Here is a 10,199-nt window from a genome sequence, read left to right on the forward strand (position 1 = left end):
TTAGAAAAGTAGTATTGGTCACATCGATTTCCCATAGCAATTTGGGAGAGAGCATTAGAATTGTCATTATATCATTGCAGTTTTATCTCTGATTCTACCCTAGATTTGTAAAAAATGCCTCACTTACAGGAATTTATGGTTTTGTGTTTCCTTAATAGTGAAAGTGGACTGTAAAATGTTTTCTCTTTTTTCTGACTCAATTTAATTTTCTGTGTTGGGAGCTACTCAAAATGTCTATAACTGGCTTATATCTTGCACATTAGCATATGCATGTATTTAAGGAAATAGGTAATTTGTGAAGCAGTATGAATGTAGGCTCTGGGCTTAGATTGCCTTGACTTAATTCTCATCTCTACTGTCTACTTGAGAAGGTTGCTACTTTTGGGTACTGTAATTTCTTTGTAGAATGAGAATAATAATACATACATACCTCTCTATTTCTTTTTGTACCATGTTTTTTTATAGAATGGGAATAAAAAAAATATATATATATATATATATATATATACTATATAACAAAGTTACATTCCCTGGGAGACTCAGATGAGAGTCAAGCAAGCTTAATAGAAAATGCTCAAATGTTGGCCAAGCTAGGTGGCTCAAGCCTATTATCCCAGCACTTTAGAAGACCAAGGCAAGAGAATTGCCTGAGACCAACCTGGGCAATATGGTGAGACCTCGTCTCTCCAATAAATTTTTAAAAAATTAGCCGGGCATGGTGGTGCATGCCTGTGGTTCCAGCTACTTGGAAGGCTGAGGCAGAAGGATTGCCTGAGCCCAGCAGGTCGACGCTGGGGTGGCCATGAGCATGCCACTGCACTCCAGCCTGGGTGATGGAATGAGACTCCAACTCAAAAAGAAAAAAGAAAAAGAAAAACAAGAAAATGCTCTAGTGTCATACAAAGAAACAAAACCAAGAAACCAGACAATCCTCATTTTACCTCTGTCCAAGTTTGGAGGAATTAGTCTTCACAGCAGGGAAGACTTCCTGGGTTACTAAGTCACAATGTGGCCTTGAACAAGTTACAAACCCTTTGTGACCATCAGTTTCCTAGTCCATAAAGTGAGACTAATTCTACTGTGATAGAATTTATTTCTCCCATGTGAAAGAGTGTAGAGCTAGAAGAATGGGGCTCGCTTCTTTAAATTATTCAAATCCTGATCTGAGAATGGCTGACTAATACTTTCAGGTCTTCTTACTTTCGGGTTGAAATTTGACCAATATGAAATTGGGAGTGACAGTCTGTACAAACTAAAGTCAGACCTGCCTAGACTGGCCAGAATGAGAAGATGAATAAGGTTTTGAGACAGCAAACTTTGAGGCCAGGAGATTAAGGTGGGCTGAGAAAATACAGAGTTGAGATCTCTAGGTATTTGCAGGGTAGGTGAGCAAAAATATAGTTGAATACATTTATGTATTTATTATTTTAAAAAATAACTTATATACACATTTATTATAGTATAATAGAGCCAAGGTCTCATTATGTTGCCCAGGCTGATCTCAAACTTCCAGACTCAAGCAATCCTCTCACCTCTGCCTCTCAAAGTGCTGGGATTACAGATGAAAGCCACCACACCAGGCCACATTTATTTATTTATTATTTTTTAGAGATGGGATCTTGCTCAGGCTGGAGTGCAGTGGTGTGATCAGAGCTCACAGCAGTCTCGAACTCTTGGGTTCAAGCAATCCTCCAGCCTCAGTTTCCCAAAGTGCTGGGACTACAGGTACATCACCACCACACCCAACTAATTTCTTAAAGTTTTTTATAGAGCTGGGCTTGGTGGCTCAGCCTGTAATCCCACACCTTGGGAGGCTGAGGTGAGTGGATTGCCTTAGCCCATGGGTTCAAGACCCGCCTGGGCAACTTGGTGAGACCTCCTCTCTACAATAAATCAAAAAATTAGCCGGGTGTGGTAGCGTGTGCCTGTAGTTCCAGCTATTTGGAAGGCTGAGGCGGAAGGATCGCCGGAACCCCAGCAGGTCGAGGCTGCGATGGCCGGGAGTGGCCACTGGACTCCAGTCTGGGTGCAGAGTGAGACTCCAATTCAAAAAAAAAAAAAAGTTTTTTATAGAGATAGTGTCTTACTATGTTGCCCAGGCTGGTCTCTAACTCCTAGCCTCAAGTAATCTTGCCACCTCGGTCTCTCAAAGTGCTGAGATTGTAGCCATAAGCCATCATGCTGCGATGGCCGGGAGCGGCCACTGGACTCCAGTCTGGGTGCAGAGTGAGACTCCAATTCAAAAAAAAAAAAAGTTTTTTATAGAGATAGTGTCTTACTATGTTGCCCAGGCTGGTCTCTAACTCCTAGCCTCAAGTAATCTTGCCACCTCGGTCTCTCAAAGTGCTGAGATTGTAGCCATAAGCCATCATGCCTGGCCAAAAATACAGTTTGTATAGTCCACCTGACTGTGGCAGCGGACCAAATATATAAACAGAAATGAGGTAACATGGTAATTAATAAGTAAAATCTAATGGTTACATCTCAGTAACCATGGAAACAGCTCCGACATCTATCTTGTATTGTTCCTTTCGCTCTCCATTGTTTCCTTCACCCTCGTCTACCTCCGAGAGGGGCAGAGCAGGCCTGATCCCCCTAGATCGAGAACTTCATAAAGTCAGGAGTTTCTGCCTCTCATATAGCCCTCTGCACACTGAGGCACTGCCGAAAATTATTTAAATTGAATTGTACTCCCATTGTTCAGGTGAGGAAACAGGCCCGGCACTGTGGCCTTACATGAGGCGACACGTTAGTGGCAGAAGTATAACTAGGCTGGGCTCAGCAGCTCACACCTGAAATCCCAGCACTTTGGGAGTGGGTCTCACAGTTCTCATCGTCTTCCCACAGTGGCCTCCTCCTTCCTAACCCTTTCCCACTATGAATCATACAACAGTGAGCCCAATCCGCAGCTTGCTCTTCACTTGTAGAATGATGTTCCACTGCCTCCATGCTGACCAGTCCTGCTGGGCAGGTATGAAACCCGCTTGATAATCAGAAAGACTGATGCTCCAGGAGTTGGCCCAGCAAGCCACAGAAAGCCAGGATCTCGCTGGGGCAGGACTCCTGATTCGTGGTCCAGTCCATGTTCCTTCCATTAGCCCAGGTGGCCTCATGTCCCCACCAGATTGGCAGCCTGAACCAGGGAATACATTCACCCACCCCACCCCCCACCGCTTTCCCACTTTTGACTCTGTCCACAGTACAAAGGCTGTTCAGTAAGTGAGGCCTCCAGGCTGATTCTCCAGGCTCAGCCCCTGCACCAACTGCAGTCCAGCCACACCCAGGCACACAGAGCCCTGAACGGGGTCCCCCAGGGAGGAGGAGGAAGGTGGGAGCCTGAGGAGTGAGAAGCCTGAGGCTGCAGGGAGGCAGCAGAAGCAGCTGTGTGTGAACGCCAATTCTACCCAAAGGAGAGTCCTTGAAGCGCCATCTTGCCAGCCCTTCCAGCCACTTACAACAATCCTAGTAGTAAACATAGTAAACTGGGGCCTTGCTCACTATCGCCAGGGTCAAGAAAACCAGCCAGCTAAATCTGCTCGGTGGCTGGACACTGAGTCTGGAGTGTTAGAGAAAGAGACGCAGGGCTCTGTGGTTGTCCTGGATCATCCTACCCTACCTGGCCAGCAGGTAGCAGGAGGATCAGAGGCCTCTCTCTCCTCGGAAACTGCTGGGTCGGTGAGAAGATGCCAACTCAAGTCTTGGCCGTCTTGCCCCACTTCTGTTTCACGGTGTCTTGGGGAAAACCAAGAACGAGAGTGACCTTGACTAAACCCAGCTCAGCTGTTCATTAGACATCCCATCTGTTCCTTTCTCATTCTATCCTCAGAGGGTTTCCTTGCATCTATCTAATCATTCCAGGCTTTCCTCCCTGCCAAACTCCTCTTATGGATCGACACCCCAGAGACTTCCAGACCAGTTCAGAAGTGACCTGGGAGGAAGGCGTGGGAGAGCGAGCTGGAAGGAAGCAGCGGTCCTGGCCTTGGGTGTTTATACCCACCCCTCCCTCTGCTGGGAGGCTGTTTGTTCGAGTTGGGAAGAAGCCAATCAGATGCACTGGATCAGGGTGTCCCATCCGAGGAGACAGGGGGCTATTTGTCTTCTCTCATGAGACAGATAGTCCTAGGAGGAGAGAAGGGCTTAGGAACAGCAATGGGGTGGACAGGGAGAGATAATCCATCGATCCCTCAGGAGTGCAGTCAGGGTGGGCTCCCCATATTAGACTACGTGGTCCAGGAGAAAACCCAGAGCTTGCCTGATTTGAAGAGCGAGGGGTAGCCGGGCTCGGTGGCTCAGCCTGTAATCCCGTGCCTTTGGGAGGCTGAGGTGAGTGGATTGCCTGAGCCTGTGGGTTCGAGATCCACCTGGGCAGCGAGACCTCATCTCTACAATAAATAAAAAATCAGCTGGGTGTGATAGCACATGCCTGTAATTCCGGCTACTTGGAAGGCTGAGGCGGAAGGATCGCCGGAGCCCAGCAGGTCGAGGCTGCGGTGGCCAGGAGCGGCCACTGCACTCCAGTCTGGGCGACAGAGTGAGACCCCAACTCAAAAAAAAAAAGAGCAAGGGGAGGAGCAGAAGAGGGTCAGAGGAAAAGACAGAGTTCTAGGCTTGACTCAACATGGCGTTGTGTGTGATTTGGGGAAAGTCCCCTTCCTCTCCATCTCCTCTGTATCTGACAGATGCTCAGTGTCTGAGGTTCTCCAGCTCTGCAAGTGTGTGGTTTTGATAAGTTGAGCTGGTGCTGGGGGCTGCTCAGCACACAGGAGAAGGCTGGAAAGCAATTTAAAGCTCTCGACATTGCTAAATGGCTATTCACAGGGGCAGGTGGGGAGTCCTACCTCTTCTTTGATAGCAAACAAAAAAGAATTGGGCCTATTCTGGATTGCTGGAACTGTTCTATATACCTTGAAATGGGATTTTTCACCTGTGTACAGGTAAAAATTCATTGAGCAGTACACTTAAGCTCTGTGCACTTTTTTGTATGTAAACTCAACCTCAGTAGAAAGGTTTTAGAAATGGACTTAAGGCCAGGCATGGTGGCTCACTCCTATAATCCCAGCACTTTGGGAGGCAGAGGCAAGAGGATTGCCTGAGCCCAGGAGTTTAAGACAAGCCTGGGCAACTTGGTGAGACCTCATCTCTACAATAAATAAAAAATTTAGTCAGACACGGTGGCATGCACCTATGGTTCCAGCTACTTGGAAGGCTGAGGTTGAAGGATAGTCTGAGCCCAGCAGGTCAAGGCTGTGGTAGCCTTGAGCATGCCACTGCACTCCAGTCTAGGCAACAGAGTGAGACTGATTAGAAAGAAAGAAAAAGAAAGAAAGAAAAAGAAAGAAAGAAAGAAAGAGAAGAAAGAAAGAAGGGAAGGAGGGAGGGAAGGAGAGAGAAGAAAGGACTTAAATCCCACAAATTCCCAACAGGGGAGACTTTAGAGAAGTGAATTTCTCCAAGAAGATTAAGGATCTCCTTCTCCTGAGAACTTTAGGGAGATTACCCATCTTTGCAGACAGAAGTGGTGGGAAATTAGGAAACAAATAAGGTGACCTCTCTTGCAGGGAGTCTTCCAAAGTCCATCCATCCTCAGTAAGCCCCATGTTTCTTCCCAGGGACAGAAAGAGCCTCTTTACTGCCCATAGCCATCTCTCCTATGGTAATGCTGGCCACCCCTCTGCCTTCCACGGAGCCCACCATCCCCCTGGCCTCAGACAAAATCTTCTTAGATCCTGTGTTTGGATTATTGGGAGAGACGCCCTTTCAACTGTCTCCCACCCTTTGCTCCCCTTCCCCTATTCTCCTCTTATCGGGAATGTCAATTCCTGCTCCGAGCCTCCCACCCAGGCCCTCTTTCCGGTGGTATGTGCCAGCCGGTCCTGCATCCCACATCCCCAGCTGTTGACATTTCGGTGCCATTACCCACAGGATAAAGAAAGGGCCCCTGTTATCCAACAATAGGGGAAAGACAGAGACAATGGGAAATTGTGTTTCCGATGGGGTGGGGATAGAGAAGGAAAGGACAGACAGACAGACAGGGGGCTGCACAGAAGGGGTCAGGTTTCTTGAAGCAGCTGGAAGGCCGGCTCCCACCTTGAGAGCCTCTTCCCAAAGGCAATGCACACCCAGGAACTGGAGGGCAAAGGTGAGTACTTTGTTGGGGAGGGGATGGGGGGTGGGAGTGTTGCTTAGACAAGGCCCATATGGATGTGCAACAGCAGCCAGAGCTTGACAGTTATGGATCTTTGAGCCACATTTGGAGTCCATCCTCTCGGTCAACACCCTCACACCTCGGTCCCCCTCATCAATCCACCCTTCTCCGGCCCAAGGACATCAAGAAGCAACTGGGTACCCCACCTTCTGCGCTCTTCTAGGTGGTGATCATCCAGGGGTTGCACCTTTATTCCATCCCTCTGCGTGGATTCTCAGCCCTCACTCCGAGCCCAGCAACTATCCCTGGTCCCAGAACAGCGAGCTCCACAGACAGTCACAGGGCTGAACACTGGTCACCCAGCCTGGCTTAGCTGACTGATGAGTGGGGGAGGGGTGGCATTCTTGGCACCTTGACTTCTTGTGGAGCACAGGGCAGAGCCTTTCCTCAAAGACGCAAAAGGAGCAACTGTCCCAGGGTTTTAAGGTGCTTGGAACTCCCAGGAGCCTGGCCACACCTTCATCTGGAACCTCTTCCTCAAGCAGGACTGCAAGCTGTGAGGCACTGCTCCCTCTGTCCATGTGAGGAGACCAGCTTTTAACAGGTAGGCATGGAGCTGCCCACCATATGCTCATTTTCTTAAGAGGTTTGAAGAGGGTAGGCATCTCTCTCTAAATACAGAAATTTAGATCAGTGATGATGAGCTTGAGCCTCACTGTCAGATCTGGATTCAAATCCCAGAAAGCCCTCCTCTTCCTAGCTGCGTGACCTCACTCAAGTTTCCTAAAATGTGTGGGCTGTTGTTTCAGCATGTACAAAATGGGATTTATAGTCGTTTCTACCACCCAGGATTGCCAGGAGTAATACACAATGTGCACATGTAAAGCACTTGAAGCGGTGTCAGCACACTAAACCTGAAATATATTCATGCGAGCTGTCATTCTTCTTGGTACTTGAGTCAACCTCAACCCCCAGGATCTCTTTTTTATTTTTATTTTATTTTATTTTTTGAGTCGGAGTCTCACTCTGTCACCCAGGCTGGAGTGCAGTGGCACACTCATGGCCACCCCAGCCTTGACCTGCTGGGCTCAGGCGATCCTTCCACCCCAGCCTTCCAAGTAGCTGGAACTACAGGTACACACCATCATGCCCAGCTAATTTTGTGACTTATTATAGAGATGAGGTCTTGCCATGTTGCCCAGGATGGCCTCGAACTCTAGGGCTCAGGCAATCCTCTTGCCTCAGCCTTCCAAAGTGCTGGGATTACAGGCATTAACCACCACACCTGGCTTCCGTGATCTTTCTCACTTACCAGATTCTCCTTTAAAGAAGTGGTTCTCTCACTAATGTCCCAGTCCCAGATACTTTCGCTGTTAATCATTGGGAAGTTTTTTCTGTGCCTAACCTCTGTTTCTCCTGCTGCAAGCTGGTCATTGGCCCTAATTTGCCGGAAGACAGAGCTCAGTTCTTTAGATTTCTGGCTACTCTTCAAGGTTTCTTCTTCCCCCCAGACCCTATCTCTTCTTCCCAGGAGTCCTTAATTAATATGAGCTCATTCATTAAAATGCAATTATTGATTTAGCACCTCTGTGCCAGAATCTGTGCTGGAGACTGAAGATGATAGCTAACTCACACACAGCACTTATTACATATCAGGAATGATTTCAGGCATTTTGTATATACTAATTCATCTAATTCTCACAACTACTCAGTGAGGTAGGTGCACTATTTCCTGTTCTTCACATTTTACTGATGAAGACACTGAGGCAGAGAGAGGTTAAGTAGCTTGTTTAAACTCATGTAACCAGGAAGTAGAGGAACCAGGTTTGGAAAATGAATAAAACCAAGTCAAGGGGTCCTCAGATCTTTTTTTTTTTTTTTTTGAGTAGGAGTCTCACTCTGCCACCCAGGTTGGAGTGCAGTGGCACACTCACGGCCACCACAGCCTTGACCTGCTGGGCTCAGGCAATCCTTCCGCCTCAGTCTTCCAATTAGCTGGAACTACCCTTTCTTTAATGTATCATTCTTTTAAAAAAGATGGGATCTTGCTGTATGCTGGGTGGTCTGGGACTTCTGGGCTCAAGTGATCTTTCTGCCTCAGCCTCCCAAGTAGCTGGAAATACAAGTAAGCGCCATCATGCCAGGTTATCATATTGTTCTTATCACCTCGATCTTTTTCTTAAAAAATCGATCCCAGTCTGGGTGCGGTGATCCCAGCACTCTTGGAGACTGAGATGAGAGGATTGCCTGAGCTCATGGGTTCGAGACCAGCCCAGACAACTTGGCGAGACCTCATCTCAACAATAAGTCAAAAAATTAGCTGGGCATGGTGGCACATACCTGTAGTTCCAGCTACTTGGAAGGCTGACGTGGGTGACAGAGTGAGACTCCAACTCAAAAAAACAAAAACAAAAGAACCCAATCTCTATAAAAAATCAAAATATAAGCCAGGTGTGGTGATGCATGCCTGTAGTCCCAGCTACTCAGCAGGCTGAAGCAGAAGGGTTGCCTGAACCTAGAAGGTCAAGGCTGCGATGAGTCATGATCATGCCACTACACTCCAGACTGGGGGACAGAGCAGCAGTACCGGCCCTCGTCCTCCTGGCACAAAAACCCCAACTCAAAAGAAAAAAGAAAAAAAAAGAAAAGAAAGGGGAAGAAATCAACTACTGTTCTGAACTAGACAATTACATTTGAAATAATTTTTATGACTTTATAACTGTAGAGTTTTAACTTTATATAGTTTCTGGAAAACCACATTGATATAGTCTACATATGTGTATGTATTATTCTCCAACCCACACTGTTAGTTTAGGTGCTAATAAAAGTATTTCTAAGAAAAAATGTCCACAGTTGAATCTAGTAGATCACAGTGCACTACAAGGTGGCAAACTGGGGGACGAGGAAAGTTTCCCAGAGGAGGTGAAGCCCAAACCCAGACCTGTGCAAAGGATGTGTGTACTAGGACCGCTTGGAAACTGCCAGAAGTCCGGCATGTCTGGAGCAGAGTGCAAGGGTGCTGAGGGGCAGGGTGGGGGCCTCGCTGGAGCAGGGAGCAGCTGGATGACCCAGCCTTGGACACTGTGATTGGGAGATTGGACGTCATCCTCAGGGCACCGGGGAGTCAGTTTCAAGCAGGAGAGTGACAAGGTCATCATGACTTCAGGATGGAGGAGGGCACGGGCAGGGGTATGGACTGGAGCTAGCAGTCAGATGGCAGGCTTGAGAAGCAGCCCCTGTGACACGAGGGGCAGGGAGAGGAGATGCTGTCAGGGCCTGCTGACTGCAGAGAGGTGAGAGAGGCAGGGGATAGGAAGGGGGCCTGTTACTGCCTCCCCATTACCTGCCTTTTGTCACCAGCCCTCTTCTCTGCCCCCATGACTTCCAGCTGGACAGTCCCCTGCAGAGACTCCCCTGAAGGGAGCTCATCCCTAGCCCTTCTCCTCCCTCCTTCCTAAGAACTGCACATACTCCCACCCTGAAGACAGTGCTAGACTGAATCCACCATGCCAGGCCACCTCACCCTCCTCACACTCTGCCGCTTCCTTCTCCCTTGGGCCTTCACCATTTTCCACAAAGCCCAGGGAGACACAGGTAAGACCCCACCCAGGCCAGCCTGGGGGGGGGGAGTGCGAAGGGCAGCTGATGGGGTACCCAGGGAGTGAGGGTCACTGCTGGGGTGGCTACGGAGGTGAGGGTGGGGAGTCTGGGGAAAGCGCCCAGGGGGCAGGGTCTGGATGGGCACTTGGGGCAGTGAGGATCGGGGGTTCCTGCCACTGTGGCCCCCTCTGCTCAGCATCCCACCCGGGCCCCCACTACCTCCTGCCCCCCATCCACGAGGTCATTCACTCTCGCCGTGGGGCCACGGCCACGCTGCCCTGCGTCCTGGGCACCTCGCCTCCCAGCTACAAGGTGCGCTGGAGCAAGGTGGAGCCCGGGGAGCTCCGGGAGTCGCCGATCCTCGTCACCAACGGACTGCTGGCCCGGGGCTACGGGCCCCTGGGCGAGCGCGCCAGGATGCGGCGGGGGCATCGGCTAGACGCCCCCCCGGGCA

General features: G+C 49.1%; 1 protein-coding gene across 1 annotated transcript in view; it reads left to right on the top strand.

Moving 5' to 3' along the window:
• Positions 1-5,907: 5,907 nt before the first annotated feature.
• HAPLN2 (hyaluronan and proteoglycan link protein 2) overlaps positions 5,908-10,199 on the top strand; it is a 6,054-nt gene continuing 1,762 nt past the window's right edge. The window contains exons 1-4 of the mRNA XM_021716322.1: positions 5,908-6,139; positions 6,608-6,749; positions 9,630-9,739; positions 9,942-10,196. Coding sequence (XP_021571997.1) covers positions 9,652-9,739; positions 9,942-10,196 — 343 coding nt within the window. The 5' untranslated portion in view covers positions 5,908-6,139; positions 6,608-6,749; positions 9,630-9,651. The remainder of the gene's footprint in view (positions 6,140-6,607; positions 6,750-9,629; positions 9,740-9,941; positions 10,197-10,199) is intronic.

Source organism: Carlito syrichta, unplaced genomic scaffold, assembly GCF_000164805.1.
Source record: "Carlito syrichta isolate Samal-C Ts95f unplaced genomic scaffold, Tarsius_syrichta-2.0.1 Scaffold104783, whole genome shotgun sequence".
Lineage (NCBI taxonomy): Eukaryota > Metazoa > Chordata > Mammalia > Primates > Tarsiidae > Carlito > Carlito syrichta.